General features: G+C 43.3%; 2 protein-coding genes across 4 annotated transcripts in view; one reads left to right on the top strand and one right to left on the bottom strand.

Annotated features, from left to right (window-relative positions):
• Positions 1–6,060, top strand: part of SLC26A5 (solute carrier family 26 member 5) — a 37,706-nt gene extending 31,646 nt beyond the window's left edge. For all 3 annotated transcript variants that reach the window (XM_076328199.1, XM_076328180.1, XM_076328188.1), the window contains exons 15-19: positions 1,075–1,167; positions 2,111–2,233; positions 3,125–3,337; positions 3,597–3,651; positions 4,219–6,060. In XM_076328199.1, the coding sequence (XP_076184314.1) occupies positions 1,075–1,167; positions 2,111–2,233; positions 3,125–3,337; positions 3,597–3,651; positions 4,219–4,361 (627 nt within the window). In that variant the 3' untranslated portion in view covers positions 4,362–6,060. The remainder of the gene's footprint in view (positions 1–1,074; positions 1,168–2,110; positions 2,234–3,124; positions 3,338–3,596; positions 3,652–4,218) is intronic.
• A 2,364-nt stretch (positions 6,061–8,424) lies between these two features.
• PSMC2 (proteasome 26S subunit, ATPase 2) lies at positions 8,425–17,475 on the bottom strand. The gene is made up of 12 exons (XM_076328213.1): positions 17,338–17,475; positions 15,289–15,326; positions 13,974–14,055; positions 12,816–12,915; positions 12,354–12,485; positions 11,657–11,729; positions 11,419–11,514; positions 10,996–11,160; positions 10,394–10,481; positions 9,433–9,635; positions 8,786–8,882; positions 8,425–8,697 (listed from the first exon to the last, which is right to left on the bottom strand). Exons 1-12 carry the CDS (start codon positions 17,405–17,407, stop codon positions 8,540–8,542), a joined length of 1,302 nt encoding a protein of 433 aa, XP_076184328.1. The 5' UTR covers positions 17,408–17,475; the 3' UTR covers positions 8,425–8,539.
• Positions 17,476–17,806: the final 331 nt, after the last annotated feature.

The following is a 17,806-nucleotide window of genomic DNA, read 5'->3' as shown; positions in this document are numbered from 1 at the left end:
CAAACTGATCTGTTCTTCAGAATTGCACAAACTGTTCAAAATAGCATCTCCCTGCCTCCACCCATCCCCTGCTCATTAAATATACATGATTAATGGCACAATTGCTCACCATGCACTTAGTTTCTTATAAATGCCACTTTGTTCAACCAAAAGTCGGTGAAAGCAGTACATTTTGTCAATATAATGGATATAAACATGCTGTATTTATTCACAAACAGCAACTACAATTTTCTGTGCTCTCTGCCATGTTCTCAGAGATGCTGCTATGAAAAGGCTACATCCCCCTTCACTGAGGAACCAGTCTGTAAAAACCTGTGTGAAAAGATGATGCTGTAATTTGAAAACATTCTCTCACCAGCAGCTCTGCTTTGAATATGATACAAAGCAAAAGTATACGTGGGCATGTTTATAGCTGTATGCAAAGGAGACTCCATTTTCGTTATACTGAATGCAGTTAGCATTTCCTCCTCCTGTATAAAGACGGGGTTGGCAGCATATGGCAGGCTGGATCTCTGCTGCTGGCCGGGTCATTTGCATGTAAAATGTCGGAGTGCAGCCTGTGTAGAGATGACTTCGTTTAAAGTAGAGGAAAGAAGTGATATCGAGACCTTTTTGAAGGCCTGTTTAAAACCAAAGATTTGAAAGAGGAGACGAGAAAGAAAAAGAGAGAGAGAAAGAGAGAGAAATAAGTCGTTATGCCTGTAGAAAGGGAGGCTACGAGGAAGCATTCCTAGATCTGCATGATTTCCTAATGTTAATACCAGCTGCAGATAGCAACATCAGAGAACTGCAAATGTTTCATTCCTTTTTATGGCTGTACATTTCATTGTTATAAAGAAGGAGAAATGTTACATGGCATTGATTGTGTGCAACATTACACTGGGAAAGGTGGAAGGTCCGATCTTCTGATTGGCTTTGCTCACAACAGTGCCAACCTTCTGTGTTTGACACACGCTGATAGCCATTCAGGCTTGGCTGTTGGGCTGCATGTTCACGTGTCTTGTGATCACACAGGTGCTTTTCTTCTAGTGCAGGCAATACTTAACTGCGCACATCCAATATTCTTTTCCTTAGGTTAAAGAATATCCTGGAATAAAAATATTTCAAGCTAATGCATCGCTTTATTTTGCCAATAGCGAGTCATATACAAGTGCACTGAAGAAAAAGGTGAGTAAAGCAAATGCTCTAATGTCTGTGTCTCGAAAATTCAAACTGGCTTCTGAAATGTGCTCATCTTTCAGCCCCTTTAGTGTAGCCCCTAGCACAGTGTTTCTCAGCCTGTGGCCCCTGGTGATCAGTAAAATATGAGAAGGTGACCCTCCAGCCAACTGCAAATCATCTTAGGAAGCAACAACATGGTGGGAGGGAACAAACGGACAAAGTGTAGCTTAATACTAACTGCTTGTGAATGGAAAGTCTGGTGGTTGCACAGCACAAACTGGTCAAACACTTTTTTTTTCAGAAGGAAATAAGTAGTTGCTGAACTGAAAACAAAATGTCTGGGAGTAAAAGCTTCCTTCTTGGGTGACAAACTTTACTGGAGTGTAAGACGGTGGAATACTGTGGGCATTTAATGCCTCTCATGAGCAACGAATTACCTGCATACAGAGTATGCCTCACCTCCTGTCTAACCCATGTTTGACTGGGTGGGAATGGCAATAACAGAACTAGCTAAGGGCAGAACTGCCTGACCCGGTAGCAATTGCACCCTTACTAACTTCTGAAAAATTTTTCTGTAGCTCCCATGATGAGTCTTATAGAAAACAGGTGGGTGGTACTTATCTTCACAAAGCAAGAGGTATTGGTGATTTATGTCCAAATGCACTTCGCTCTCCTTTGCTCTCTGCACTCGAATCGGCATTCAGTTGAAACATGGCACTCTCTGATTTCAAGAAAAGAATGTGATGCATCTCTTCCTCATCTTGTTAACACAGTGCTTGCCAAGATTATTCCTTCTTACTTTATACTGTTCTCACCCCCACCAAGGGAAGCTGAACAATGCAGGCTTGTGTTTTAAATTTATGACAGTGGTGAATTCAGTGCTAATTGATACTGCAATGCCATCCTAACAAGCTGAATCTCCTCTGATCGTGCTTTCTTTTCATGACAGACTGGAGTGGACCCTTGTGCCATATTAGCAGCAAGGAGAAAAGCCCAGAAAAGGCATGCCAGGGACATAAAGGCGACAAATAAACTCAGAAAGAAAGCTGTATTGAAACTAGTGAATTCTTCGGTAAATATTTACCTCTGCTTTATCAGCTAACATGCTGCTTTCTGGTGTTACCTTTCTTGTTTGTACAAGGTACAGAGTGCTACTCAGGTAGGAAGGCTTAGGGAGCAAGCACTGTGCAGTGCAGACAGGCTACTGAGGGAACAGCGTTAAGGATCGGAGGCTCATGGCTGGATTGGATAATTGTGTTGACCCTTGATTACATTCAGGTAGCACGTAGCGGAGCAGAGCCTTTCCATGCTGTCATGCTGTCTCAGCAGTGGTGTCAGCAGAAATTGGAGGGACCCTACCTCTGTCCCTCCCCACACGCTTGGAATAATCATACAGAAATAGGATATAATAAAATGAATTCAAATTAGCAGCCCCTGTAATAAAAAAGTGCCATCCGCATTGCTGAACCTGGCGTGGTTAAGTGAGGCAAGTACATTGAGAAGGGCTGTTTGAAACATGCTTGTGCTTTTGTGCATGTTTAAATTCACCCCCGCAGTAGGAGCTGGTGTGTGCTTTTTACCATGGAGAACCAACCAAATGCCTAACTCAAGAGCCCGATTGCTTCTTTTGAATATATAGGCCTTGACAGGATCAGCAGGGATAAGGCAAAGAAATGGAGTAAAAACATATGAACAGGTGTCAGTGTTTGAAGGAAATGGGTAATTCACTCCTAAGATAACAGCTTTAAGCTGCTTGCATGTGACTGTAGAAAGGCTGGGCATAAGCGAACAAACCTTCATATACGTAAGACAGGGAAGTGTGTGTGCATGTAAAGCCAGTTTTGTAATGGTTAGGAGGTGTACACCTTTCAAAGGCTGAAAGAACAGGTGAGTATGGGGAGGAAGGGGATCTACACTGAAAAAGCATTAGCTGTCATTAAGCTTCATTTATGTTCTCTCCCAGACTAATGATGTGGAAGCAGGTGTAAAACATGAGATAGCAGATGATGAGTTACCTGTAAATGGAAAATTTGCATCTGCAGATGCTAGTGTACAAGACATGTCTCCTGATGAGCGTGAACACTTCATGGAGCCCAAAACAAACATCCACTCTTTAATTCTGGATTTCACCCCGGTGAACTTTGTGGATTCAGTTGGAGCAAAAACATTAAAATCAGTAAGTAGGGCTTTTTCCCCCCAAAAAAAACCCACAGAAAACTTGTGAGATACCTAATAAGGAACCTGTCAGCATGAGACATAAATGCCAGCTCAAATACAATCCAGTATCTCACCTGATCACGGTTTTAATTCTGTAGCTCTCTAAGTTTTAGCTGAATACCGGGGAATGTGGACTGTGCAGCTTTCACAGTAATTGGCTTACATCTTCCAGAACTGCGATGTGTACAATGACATACCTGTGTTTAACTCTGTTGCAGATTATAAAAGAATACAAAGAAGTTGGTGTCCGTGTCTGTATTGCCAGCTGTAGTGGTGAGTTTGGGCCTGGGGGGAGCGGCAGCGTTTGTGAGCTTTATGGGAGAGATCGTGTTTTCTCTCTCTCCCTCTGGCCCCAAATTTTCTGCTGGCAGGTGCCTCAGTAGTATCAGCACTTACTTCACATAAAATTGGATTCAAGGAAAAGCAAGCCCATATACCTTAGAGCCTTCACCTTAATGAAAGTAGGGCACTGATGTAATGAGTTCTGTGAGGACTAGATCTGCTCCCATTTATTCCAGCTGGCAAATTGTAAATGCCACACCAAACTTTGCATCTTGAAATTGTTGTAATAATGCAATAAGGAGAAAAGCCTGCAACGTTCTAAGTTTCTGATATTTGGAATTGTAGCATCTTCTGCCAAGAACAGGCCTCTGCGTATGTCTGGATAAGAGAATTACCCGTTTGGAGTAGAAGTAGCATGTGATCCACCTGGCTATTTTAAATGTTTTAAGTAATAACAAGTAAGGGAACAAGTTGTCATCGTCTTCCTGAGATACTGTTGTCTTCCATCTTTGTACTTCAGTTTATGCACTGATGCCACATTTGGTTTTTATTTTGTAGGCCCTGTTATGAATGAGCTGACAAGGCTGAAGTTTTTTGAAGACACTGTAACGAGAGAGTCGCTGTTTCACAGTATTCATGATGCTGTCCTTGCTTGCCAAGTGAAAGACAGGTCTGCTTCACAGACTGACTTTGACCTCTGAAGAGTGGCATCGAGCAGAACGGAAGCCAGATTTACGCTGATGGAGACTCTGAATATTTGATTTGCACAGTTTAAAGAGAGCCTAAGGCTATTTGTATCTACGGGTATAGGGTGGTGCTTATTTTCTGTAGGAAGAGTGGATAAGGAATTGGAAGCCTTCGTGCTCTTGAATTTTTTCCTTCAATCAGGGTATAGCCTTCCAATGACGTACAAGCACAAAATCATGCAAGATGAGAAAATGCAATGTATTCTGCTACAGTTGGAATCTGATAGACAAAGTGACATTCCTGTTCCTGTTGAGAAAATGGGCACTTTAACTCACTACGAGGTGGGATCTTGCAGGAAATATCCGTTCTGCAATTGCAGTGCACTGTACCAGTGTCTTTAAAGAACTGTCTTAAATGACTTTTAAAGCCTGATGTCAACATCTGCAGACAACAGATTCATATAAATTATAATAATCTGCCAGCTAGATTAATGAATTCACACTGGTGGCATTTAGCTGCTCCTCTTCTTAAACTGGGTGGTACAGTTATTTTTTTTAAATATCTGACCTGTCTCAACTATACTCAGCTCTTCATTGCCTGAACGTTTTCACTCTAAGTGAACCTCAAATTAGAAACTCATTGTTTAATTATTACATTATCTATATGGTACTTTCACTGCCAAAATCTAATTATGCTTTCTAGAAAAGAATACAGTTGATTTTAAGCTAAAATTAGTTTAGCATCAAAGTCTGAAGACAAAACTGGTTTAAGGCAGGAGTGAAGCCTATTAAAATTAAATTAAGACCTGATGCCCTATATGCAGTCTCTTTAAGCTGGAATAAAAACATAGACAAGGTCTAAAGTCTCAGTGGTCCAAAAAAAAAAAAAAAAAGTACTTTTCTGTTGCCTGAGATATCTTCCTACCAGCAGTGCCGCTTCTGCCTCAGCCTTTAAGTGCTTTGAGAAACAGATTTCAGTAGAACTCAAAAATGTTATGTGTTTGGGTTTTTTTTAAAAGAAACGGTAGTGTGGGTTTTTTTCTGTTGTCTTCACAACCTGGTGGCTATGGTACTGCTTAACTTCAGGTGTGAGATGAAAAACATGGACGTGTAACTCAAGCAAAAGAATAAAGTCTTCAATGCCTGTATTTCCCTGACAACAATCACTATGAATCTGAGCAGAAGTAGGAACCTGAAAGTCTCTCTCTGCAGGTTATGTCGACAGCACAGGGGAAGTGGAGCGTCGGTGATGTCTCATTTAGCACCCTCAAATCTAAGGTCCTGTGCATAAGGGAATTCAAACCATCTCCTCTCTTCTGAATGCAGAACTTAATACTTTTATTTTGCTTCCAAGCTCTGTTGCGATTAGGGCTTGCTTCAGGTAAACCAAGTTTCCCAAGAACCATGGGCAGTTGGGGAAGATGTTTTCTTTCCTCGGACTCCCCTGCCAATAGGGATAGGAAGCTTTCTGCATCAGAAATTACTGCTTAGCTGGAGTTCAAAGGATGAATTGAATGCATGTTAACACATTGTGCGTGTTTATTTAAACAACTTTTGGTACATTTTATAATGTTAACTAGTTTAACAAGGCTTTGTATCTCCATACAGTATATTTTTCTACTTTCAGCTTGTCGCAGCTTCAGTTTTTAACTATGTAGCCTCTTCAGTTCATGTCAAAATCCTGTCAACTTCTAAAATAAAGTGATGATCATGACTTTCAAAATCTTCCACTTTGTCTTGGCGAGACTCTGTACGTGGGACAAGCCAAGGTCCCTGGATGCAAGTGTCTGTTGCTAAGGGGTGGGCTAGGTAGGGTTACCACCTCCTTGCAGGTCCTCCCTGCTGCTCAGGCTCCTGCTCCTCAGCCTCCTGGCTCCCCTACCCCCATGAAGCCCTCTCCATGCCAGGCCTCACGATGATGCAATTAATGCTGCATTTCCCATCCTGGCAGCAACAGCTGCACTTCCTGGAGAGCTGCTGAAACGAAAGCCTTTGCCCAAGAAAGTCCTAGATCCCAGCCTGTGAGGCACTAGCGCTGTGCAACCCACTCCTGGGTACTACTAGCGCTGCTGGTAACTAACTCATCCAGCAAAATAAAATCTGGCAGCTTTTGACCAGTCTCTTCCTGTGCTTTGCTGCCACCAGCTGAAGCACTGCTTCCTACGCACCAGCCTAAGTTATCTACTGAAAAGTAAACTGACTTCCTCTTCCCTATACCGATTAACAGACTGCTATCTAAAAATGTAAATCCTACCTTAGGCTTGTCAGTGCTAGATTAAACAAACCCACATCCTTTAAACTCGTAACAGCACTCAGCTCTTTCCCCTCTCCAGTTTGCCTGCACTGACAGTAGTGCCTCTACCCACCCGCTGCTGGAGCCCCACCACAGCAGATGCCACTGGATAGCTGAAGTCCAGTTTGATACTTCTTAATAATCAGAATAATATTCCTCTCCGCCTCCTCGTTTGCAAGAGTACTGATGATAATTCGGGACACCCAGTAAGACCCAAACTCTTTTTTACATACTTCACTTACCCTTCTTAAGTAAAAGGTACGCTTAATTTCCAGTGCTGCACTTGGTAAATAGATACTCAGCGCTGCTTTCTGAACCACTTTCAGGATCGAAATGAAAAAAAATTCTGTCGCACCAATAAACTTGCATCCCTCCCCAAAATGTTCTTACCAAAATAACACACAACCGTTGAGATCAGTTTTTCAAGCAGGTATGGGCAAAAACATGGGATTGCCTAAGTTTGCTTATCAAGATGCTGACACTGGCCAAAATCCTAACAAAGTCCATGTACCGCGTACACTCTTTCCCTATTGTCCACACTTCCTCTTTCAAAAAACATAAAGTGGCTTCACAATCTAAGCTTGATAAATTGGTGTCAGCTGTATCGAAATGAGACCTGATAAAACTTCTCTCACTTCCAAGACAAAGCGGTTCCCAAAAGCGTTTTTCCCCCCAGGTATTTCTTCAAGCTCTTCCCCCCCCAGCTTTAATGCAAGACTTGAAAAAGAGAAAAGGAAAGGCTGTTGCTTTTCATTGACCAAACCAGCCAGCTCTATAGGAACATGCTAGATGAATGAAGAGCAACCTTAATTTAACGTTGCCTGCTGCCAACAACTATCAGCTATCGCCCAACTACCGGAGCATCAGGACCCTGTCAGGGTCATCTCCTGTGCCTAGTAGCATCTTAGACAAGTAATACGATGGACCAAAGTGCTCACTAGTGGACTTAGAGCGATGTCAAACAGGTTTTTTTTAGAGCAGGAACAGGAGAAAGGAATCTTCCCTCTCTTAGCGCAATGAAATTACACTTAGTTCTTCCTCCCTCTTGACCCAACATTTACTATTTTGTAAGAAATGAAGAATCTCAGCAAAAGGGGTGAAGAAAACCACTGAAGAAAAAAAACGTTATGATGGTACCAGAGTGTTCACCCAGGGAGAGAAAACATATCCCTTCACATCTTAGAATCATAGAATCATAGAATCATTAAGGTTGGAAGAGACCTCTAAGATCATCGAGTCCAACCGTCAACCCAACACCACCATGCCCACTAAACCATGTCCCTAAGCACCTCATCTACACGTCTTTTAAATACCTCCAGGGATGGGGACTCCACCACTTCCCTGGGCAGCCTGTGCCAATGTTTAACCACTCTTTCAGTGAAGAAATTTTTCCTCATCTTCCCCAAGCTGGGCGATGACTCAGCCCACCAAGCACCTGAGCGGAGCTATGTACGCCTTCTCCTCAGCTCTTTTCCCATGCAGTTCCTGAGACTTTTCTTGGGCTACACCAGCACCTCGGTGCTGAGCATCACGCGAGCATTTCTGAGCACACCCGGACACACTGCAGTCACTTAGGGATCCTTCAGCACCTCCACAGCTGAGATGGCAAGTTTTGGGCTACAAATGGTGACTAAGGATCTAAACTATGGATTTCTAACATTGCCCAGGTATCTGATTTTAAAATCTCTCACTGGTTTAGGCTGTGTTATTAGAATCTGCGATTTTTTTTCTACGGCAGCAATACTCCACTAGTGTAGAAGACACTCATAATGAACTCACACCTACTGTTGGGAATACTCCATTTATTTCTAGCTTCCAAGAACAAGACATGAATTACTACACTTGGATTTTTGTTTCACAGAAAGCTTAACAACAGGAACAGGGAAAACATTCCAAGATATTAGTTGTAGGTCATGTAGCGGGGGGTAGCACTGAATTTTGCATACGATTTAATGACTTTGTTCACTGCTTCTAAGAAGTCTTTCTCTGTTGCGATTTTTCTGCGTGCTCGGATAGCAAACATGCCTGCCTCCGTGCAGACACTGCGAATCTCAGCACCTTTGAAAGAAAGGGATAAACGAATTCAACACTGACCACCAGTGGAGATGAAGCATACACAAAATTGTTTAAAAAAACATCAGCTTACCTGTGCTATTAGGACACAGTCGAGCCAATAGCTCAAATCTTATGTCTCTTTCAACACTCATCGAACGAGCATGTATCTTGAAAATGTGAGTTCGCCCCTGAAAAAAGAGTGGAGGATAGAAGTGTTCACGCTGCAGGAGAGGTGATGACTCTCAGCTGTGTGTGCAGCTGTCCACATCCACAGCAAGGGCAGGTGGAAAAGAAATCTTTTATTTGCTGCCCAACTATAGTTTCCTATGTCTGGACTAGCATGTTTAAGTGTCCATGATACTAAATTAAGAAAGTAACTTAAAAAAGAGCCTTCATGGTAGAAGTACCTCACGGAATCTCTCTCAAAAGAACAGAACAAAACGCATTCCAACTTAAGAACTAAATCATGGATCTGGTTAAAGGATTCTTAATCTGTTGAGTCAGGAATATACAGTGAAATAGCTATTTACCATGGCTTCTCCCCCAGGGATGGCATCTCTGCAGCATGGGAAAGCCTTTTTGGCACATCTTTAATCCCCCAAATTTCCACGTAGTTTCACGTAAGTTAAGAGTGCTGCTTTTGTTAACTCTCGTCAACTGCTTCCAGACAATTATGCCCTAACTGAAGAAACACTGCGATACCAGAATATACTTAGCTGTGAAAGAAAGCATTCTCACCTCAAGATCAGGCAAGCTAAATTCTATCTTCCTATCCAACCTGCCGGGCCTCATCAGGGCTGGATCCAGAGTATCGGGTCTGTTTGTAGCCATCAGCACTTTGATGTTGCCTCGTGGGTCAAAACCATCCAACTGGTTGATCAGCTCCAGCATAGTACGTTGCACTTCATTGTCACCCCCAGCCCCATCATCAAAACGAGCACCTGGAGAGAGGAGACACACGCGTTTCACAAAATAAGAGAGGGACCTTCAGAGCATGGAGGAGGTGTCACAGCTGCTACATAGAAGACACCTGGAAAAATAATTTTCAATTACACACAAATATTTGTGACAAGTTTTAAAAAGGTGTGAGGGGTTATTTGAAAACAACACATTTCAAAAAAAGTGAGTGGTGTTATCTGTCAGTTGTAATAAGCGCTGTATCTTCACCCCGAATATGAAAGGGCCTGTCTCCCTGCCTAGTAACTGGCCAAGCTGCTGAAATTTATAAATGTAGTTTGTTTGTTTTGCCCCCCCTCAACCAAAATTCCCTCCTCGCCTTGTCTGTGTAAAAATTGTTCTACTTTCAAAGGACCTAAGTACTTCCTTTGGGGGGAAAAAAACCCCCACATTTCGTTTTCAGGCAGCAATAAAGATTTAGTGTGTAGTCCCGAAGCTGAAGGGAGTTTAAGTTAACAGTACTTTTTGCAAACACAATACAGAGATTCTTCGCTGAAGTTTAAATAATCTGGGTGTTCCAAATGTGCAAAAATGACTTCTCATCTGGGCTAAATACGTTCAAATTATATAAACCGCTTCTTGACAGCTTCCCGGACATAGGATGTGCTGGTAGTCGTTTTGCTAAATAGGTATTTACAAGCACAATTCTTGAAATGCAGCAATCCAGATAAAGAATTACAACACGAAAAGAAAACCTAGAAGTTCTCATATGAGATTAGAGCTATACATACTACAAACATACCTCCAATGGCATCAATTTCATCAAAGAATATAAGACAAGCTTTTTTAGTTCTGGCCATTTCAAAGAGTTCACGAACCATTCGAGCTCCCTGAAAGCAAAAATCAGGATTTTGTTAAAGATTCAAGACACACTGAAGAAAAACTATCACAATTAAACTTTTCACGTTTCCAAACACTTCCAAGTTTCCAGTGATAAAACTCTTTTATTTGTACACATGTATGTAACAGAACATTCATAAATCCTAAAGCAATTTATAAAGGAGAGACAAATTACTACTCTCAAAAGTCAGAAGTACAGATGAAGTCATTTACCTCAGGGCCAAGTGAAAAATAAGTGGCAGGGTTGGGAATGGAATCCTAATCCTAGAACCCTCCCGAACCACAGATTAAACTCTGCACCGCAAAATCCACTTCATCAACGACAGCACAGTTCAGGTCTTGTAACTGATTGCCTGATCTGCAGAGATTTATTTGATCGTTCCTCCCCTCTCCTTGTATCTCCAGCATGCAAGTACATTCATCCATCATATCCACTATGGTGTCTGGTCCCCGCGACTAGAAATCTGCAAATCACTCCACACTCCATCAAGTGTTTGCTCTTACCTCTCCCACATACTTCTGCACCAATTCAGATCCAATTACTCTGATGAAGCAGGCGTCAGTCCTGTTAGCAACAGCACGGGCACAAAGTGTTTTGCCTGTACCAGGTGGCCCAAACAAAAGTACTCCTTTGGGAGGCTCAATTCCAAGGTTAACAAATCTTTCAGGCTGTAATGGTGGGAAACAGAAGGCGAGGTGATGTGCAAATTGAAGATTATGTGCACCAAAGAGTATATGCAAGTTAAGAAAATAATCAATGAAGAGCAATATAAACCAGGCTAGGCTGGATTTCACTTGTTAAAACTAGATCTCCTTTCACTTAGGTGTTTACGTTCAGCTACATTATCTTTTCTTGCTTTTTCAAATGCTAACAGATGACCCGCATACTTTCAAAATAATAAAAGCTTCAATCTGGAGGTTACTTACATGAAGCAGAGGGGTTTCAACCACCTCCCTCAGCTTTTCAATCTGCTCTTTACAACCACCAACATCACTGTAAGTGACGTCTGGTTTTTCTTCTACCTGCACAACAAAAAGGTGAGCGAGCAGTTAACAGCCTGATGCTGCATCTCTCTAGGCTTTCAAGAGCCCAGAACAGAATCCAGCCAAAGTAATCAAAATTACAAGACAAAGCAATGTCCTAATAAGTAAAGGCAGTTCTCACTTGCATCATGGTGACTGTGGGATCAATCTTGGGAGGCAAGGGGATATGGATTTGATACTTGTTTCTGTCCACCCTGGTGAGAAAGCATAAAGACTATTATTTTAACACCGGTTAATTAAACTGTCATGTAGAAACAACTCCATAAATTAGAAGCTGAATTCTTAAACTGTTCTTTTCTCTGGCATCAAGACAGCCCAGCCCTGAAAGCTAATAGTCAGATGGGCTAGAAAATGGAATTCCTTCTGCAGAGAAGTTTAAGGTTTCCAAAAATATTAATTCCAAAGTATTTTGAAAACTAAACTTCAAAATATCCCACAGAGCAAACTGGAAAAATATTGATTGTAAAAGTAACTGGCTTCACCTCCTCAGCGAACATTTCTTGTAGCCACTCTGCATGTAACTGTGCAGACTGCCAAAGAGTAGGCTACGCAGGCTCCCTGAAAGCTGGGACTGCTGGGACCCAAACTGAAAGGTTTCAGTCCGTGACGCACGGTTCTCGTCAGAATGACATCAAAATCAAAAGATTCCAGCACAGCATGCAGGTGAGTTACTGTCCTCCAACAGAAAGACATTAGTGTTATAATTTCAACTACTGCAAAAATACGAAATGATAGTTGTTGACCTGTCAAACTAATGGATCGGATGAAAAAGCTTCAGTCTCCAGGACAGCTCGTAAGAACGTGAAGATTTTACTTACCCAACTCTCATGCCTTCTTCTATGTCAGTAGGTGCCACCTGGTCACTCAGATCCACCACGAATTTGGCAAACTGCTTGACATTGATAATGTACTTGGGATCCTCGGAGTCTGCATTGATTATCTTTGTACATCTAATAGGGAACATGCAATTAACACCACCGGGCAGACAATTGGTATAAGCATCAAGATGAGAGAGTCGTATTTTCCAAATACACTGAAATAGCTATTGTACTTGCGATTCTATTATTATAGCATCCTACAATAACTACAGGAGTAAGTACAGGTGTGAAGTACATAATACATCATCAAGCATAACACAGTTCCTTTTTGACACAATGGTAAAAAGCACTTGCAATAGGCACAATATGTGAACCTTATTTTTTTAAAAAAATCTACACATAAGCCATAAATCACATTTTTACACTATGCAGCTCCACTGCAAAGAGGAAGAGTGCACCCACCTCGCAACTTGTAATGGTTGCTCGCTTTGGAGAGTTTGCTTATCTGCAGCCAGATCCCAAAGGGCAGGAGGAGCCAGGCCAGTGTCGGATTCCTTGATTCCTGTGTACAACACAGACAAGCTGAGGAGGAAGCAGCTAACTGGTACGTCAGCAATCCTTCCCACACCAAGAACCCTAGACATAAGCCTGTAGGAAGCTTTTTGAGATCTCCAAAACACACGCGCACACATCTTTGATGGACTTCCTAAAAAACAAGTTTCCTAAAGAAATGAGGCCTATGTGACTGTGCCAGCCTAACATGCAAATACCAGTCTAGCCATCCTCTAATACGATTTTGCAACGTGTGGTCAATTACAACGAAGCTTGACAGAGATATCAGAGATAAGCACATTTCTAAAAGTTTCAGAAAAGGAGTGAAACTCTGCAAGTGCTTTCACCGAGGGAAAGCTTTAGTGCAAGGTATCAGCAGGTAAGGGATTCACACAGATGAAAAATCTTATAAATCTTCCACAACGTGGATATAAAAAGGACCATCTCCATGATGTATTTGAAAGAATCAAGGATTTTACTGGAGAAGAGAAACTGCAGTCTTCCTGACAGAACTGAGGGCCACTAAAGGACTAGCAACAGGGCAACAAACACACATCAGTGAAACAAACAGAGAATAATTAGGCAACAAATTAATTTTTAAGGTAACTGCCACAGCTGGCCAGCTGACTTTAAATGCTAACTGCTCTGATACGCATTTCTTCGTTACACAAGGACTGGTACCACCACTTAAGGACAACACGTTGGGTTTTTGCCGTCTATGGAAGTTCACTCACTATTTGAATGCAGCTTGACACAAATCACAACGAATTATCTAATGGCAGAAAGGGGCATTTGTTTCATGCCACCGTAATACACAGAAATTACAGTTTTGAATAAAAACGTGTTAAACTACAAAATTACATAATCATATGTACAGATTAGCCCTGCCCAATCAAAAAGACCATCACCTACAAAGCAAAAATCTCACGTTACCAAATAAAGAAATGTATTCTTCTGAGAAAAATAACAATAATAAATCAATGCAGTTGTTGTTTAAAATCAGCTTCTTAAAACACTCGTTTTGCTACACGTGGTTCTATTGAAAGTTATCTTAAGAAAGAAAGATACCAGTGAGCTCATTGATTTTCTTAAGTAGTTGCTGAATATCATCTTCTACTTGCTTGATCTGCCTTGAGTATGTGCTCTGGCCCTGGAAAAGAAATATCATGTGTATTTCGTAACTCAAATTATTTTATGTTTAGGAAAAAATGCCAATAGCTGCTGAGCGTCAAGATGTTCAATAGACTGTCTCGGTATAACAGCCAACTATTGATCACAGCCAAAACAGACAGTATTAAGTTCCAGTAACAATATTTCTGTTCACAAAAACAGAGTGCAGCTACACACAACTGACTGATTGCGCAAGTGGAAATTTTTCACATTTGTAAACTTCAAGGATTTGTTTTTCTTTTAAACCTGTTCAGCCTTATTTTTTAAACTACTTTTTTTTCTAAAGTTTAAAAAAGATTTGGTAAAAATTATATATAGACAGAATTCTGTATGCGTTATCTGAAAATCATCTGTACAAGTGCTTTAACTACATTACCTAACCTTTCTATCATCCACAGAAGACAGCAGAAAGATCATGGGGCAAATCAGAAGCTAGATTCTTGCTTGTGACAAAATGCCTTACTATCTTGCCCTGCCTAATGCAGGCAGATCTGGATCTGGATTTCCTTTACAAGATCCCCTTCGTATCAACTTGGCAACAAAAAAGAAGCCGCAGTGGGCACAAGCCATTATTTCAGAGTTTCGTAAAAGAGTCTCAGTGTCAACAAAATTCAGGCTTCTGGCAAACATATCCAAATCCAGACATACGCTAAGCTGTAAGTTTCATTTTTCAAGAGTTCTTTCACAGACCCACTGTACTTCCTGGTGGAGAGGGGAGATTTGCTTTTTACACCTTATTGTCCATGGAAAATGCCTCCCAAGATTACCTTCCTTTTGACAAGGTCCGTGTATTCCTCAATAATAGTTTTTTAACATGGTGGCTAAAAGCAAGTAAATTTGATGGGAGAAGGGGTCTTAAAGTTACTGTTCTTTATAAAGCAAGAAAATGGGTTAGTGAAAAAGCCCCAGTAAAGCCCTAGCTTTTAGACCCCTGTGACAATCAACTACACGATACAAAACAAAAATAGAAAAAAAAAACTTCATTACTTTCAAGCTAACAAACCTACTGGATTATTTTTAGGGTTGTGGGTTGGGTTTGGGGCTTTCTTGTTGGAAGGCAGAAAGGGAGAAAAGATTTCGGCAGGCGAGAAAAGCATCAGGAGAAGCAGATTTACTAACTACTCACTAAGTACACATCCCTCCACTCTTGCATTCAGTTCCTAACAGGACTTGCTTTTTTTCTTTAACATTCTTGTATATATATGCTACTTACATATGTTTTCAGCAAGGCAATATCTCCTTCATCCAGAGCTGAAACAAGACAGGAAAGACTTAGCTTCCAATTTTATAAACAAAACCAGCAGTATCAATTCTGCTTCTAAAAGGTGAAAACATTTATTTTAAAGGGATTCTTCTACTTTTTCACTAAACCAAAGCAGAACAAAAAAGTATCAGACATTCAAGAAAAACAACATAGGGTCTCCAGCTACCCTCTTCAGTCCAAAAATCTGTACCACCCAGAGTTCACAGCAAGCAAGCTACTTAAACTTTGCCTCGCTCAGAGTAGCTTACTATGACTGTACAGAGAAGCAATTGAAGATATCAAAAATTCATCTTTTTAACTGTTTCTTAATGTTTAAGAAAACATCAATGAAAAACTGTCACCACTTTCCACTTGCACTTTACGTGAATATTTCTGTCAGTTTTTTTTAATCCCTGTAAACTTTGAGCAACTTTCAGCAGAATATGCAGGAAGGAATGCCCCGATTTAAATCAGCACTGTGCTTCCTTTTACTCAATGTAAACTTGGAATCTAAAAATTGTACATGGGTCTCAGAATTCCCACATCAGAACAAGCACTGTCAGCTGTTAAAAGGGTAAGCTTTTGCACAGAGTCCTGCAGGACTGCTCCAATGAACGCTCTCAATTAACTAAGAAAAATATAACTTTCTACTACTGTGAACCCCTATTTACTTTCATATCACTTGCCATTTAACAGACCTTTAACATTCCCTCTCCCTTCCCCCAAAAGCTCCCTCTTTTCCCAACCAAACGATAGTCTTCACCTTAAGCATCCCTGGCCCTCTGTTTTTCTCTCTTTTCTAATTCCACGGTATCTTTTCATGATAGAGGGAGCTCAAACCACACAGTATTGAAGATCTGGGCACACCATGTATTGTACGGTACTTTGAGAGGATTTTTTTTGTGTTGATCCTTATTTCCTTCCTGATTATTTGTACTAACCCATCGATTCTTGGTATGTGCTAAACACTGTTGCTACAGTTCAAAAATCTTTCTTGAGCGGGAGGAGTTCAAAGTCCATCACTGATTACATATAGTATCGATTTTGTCTCCAGATGCATTAATTAGTATTTACTAGCATAAAATAGAAAGGCAAATGAAATTCAAACATGAGGAGCAACCGGCAATTTTCACACTATGCCGGTATCACCACAAAAATTTGCCACCTCACTCTCTCCCGCTTCCACTGAGTGACTTATGAAAGTGGCAACGCACAGGTCTCGACAGCCACCTCCGCAGGACTCCGCCAACGAAGAAAAACAAATTATCGTGTTTTATTAGGCTGATCTTTTAACTAATCACTAAATACAAAAAGCCTTTCAGTTTACCAAGAGGAGATTATGCTTTTCGGGAGCCTTTTACGGGAGAACCTTGGGGAGCCTTGGAACCAGCCAAGCCAGCCTGCACAGCCTGGGTCTCGGCTCCAGATGCCCGGCGGTTCCCCCACGGCGCCGGGAGGGCCCCGGCAACGCCCCCCCATACGGTATTTGTTACCGGCCCCCAGCGACCCTTTGCCGCGCTGCCTGCGCATTTCCCCCGAACGGGCGGCAGACTTCGTGGACCCGATTCTCCCCCATTTTCCCTCAGACTCTTTTAAAAACGGGCTGATGATTACCATTAACACCCCCGCCCCGCAGGCCGCCCCCCCGCCAGGGCCGCAGAGGCGGCACCGGCCGAGCCCGGGCTCCGGGCCGGGGGGCGCCGCTCGGGGGACGGCGACGGCAGCGCCAGAAAGCGCATTAAGAGAGATTTTTAAGTCTTTTTTTCTCCGGCCGCCCTCCTTCAACCCCGCCGCTCCCGGCACCGAAATGGCCGCCGGCAGCGCCGCCCCCGCCCCGGTGCCTCGCGCCCGGCCGCGGTCGAGGCGTTGCTCGGGGAGTTTCCCCGCCATGGACACGGAGGCCCCAACCCAGGGTGGGGGGCGCGCTGCCGGTTCCACCGCCCGTTGCCGTGGTAACGGCTAGCGGGCCCGGGGGAGGCGGCCGGGCCGGGCCGGGCCCCCGCCCGCATCGCCTCTCACCGCGGATGGGTTTATCCTCCTTCTCCTCCTCCTTGGTCTTCCTCTGGTCGGCGCCCAGGTAGTCCGGCATGCTGGCGGCCCCCCTCCCGCGGCCCGCCCTGCCCCGGATGCGTTACGCAGCACCGCCGGGGCTTCCGGCCGGGCCGCGCCGCGCCGCGCCGGGGGGACACCAAAGGAGGGTGCACCGGCCCGTGCGCGCCGCGGGCCCCGCGCCACCGGCATCTCCTTCCCCCCGGCACCGCTGCCGCCGGCGGAGAGTTCCGCCCGCCACGGCCGTCGGCGGGGCGGCGCGCGCCGCGCCGGTTAGACCCGCGCCGTCCCGAGCCGCGGGCCCGGGCCCGGGCTGCCGCCGGGGCCGGCTGGGTCTCGCCGCGGATGCCGGCCCCGTTGCGGAGAGGCGGCGTGGAGCAGGCGGGGGGGCGAGGGGGTCGGCGGGGGGGCCGGACCCCGCCGGGCCGCTTATCCCGCC

This window comes from Aptenodytes patagonicus, chromosome 1 (genome assembly GCF_965638725.1).
Source record: "Aptenodytes patagonicus chromosome 1, bAptPat1.pri.cur, whole genome shotgun sequence".
NCBI classification, from domain to species: domain Eukaryota; kingdom Metazoa; phylum Chordata; class Aves; order Sphenisciformes; family Spheniscidae; genus Aptenodytes; species Aptenodytes patagonicus.
The sequence above is the reverse complement of the archived record's forward strand: the minus strand, read 5'-3'. Positions and strand labels throughout refer to the sequence as shown.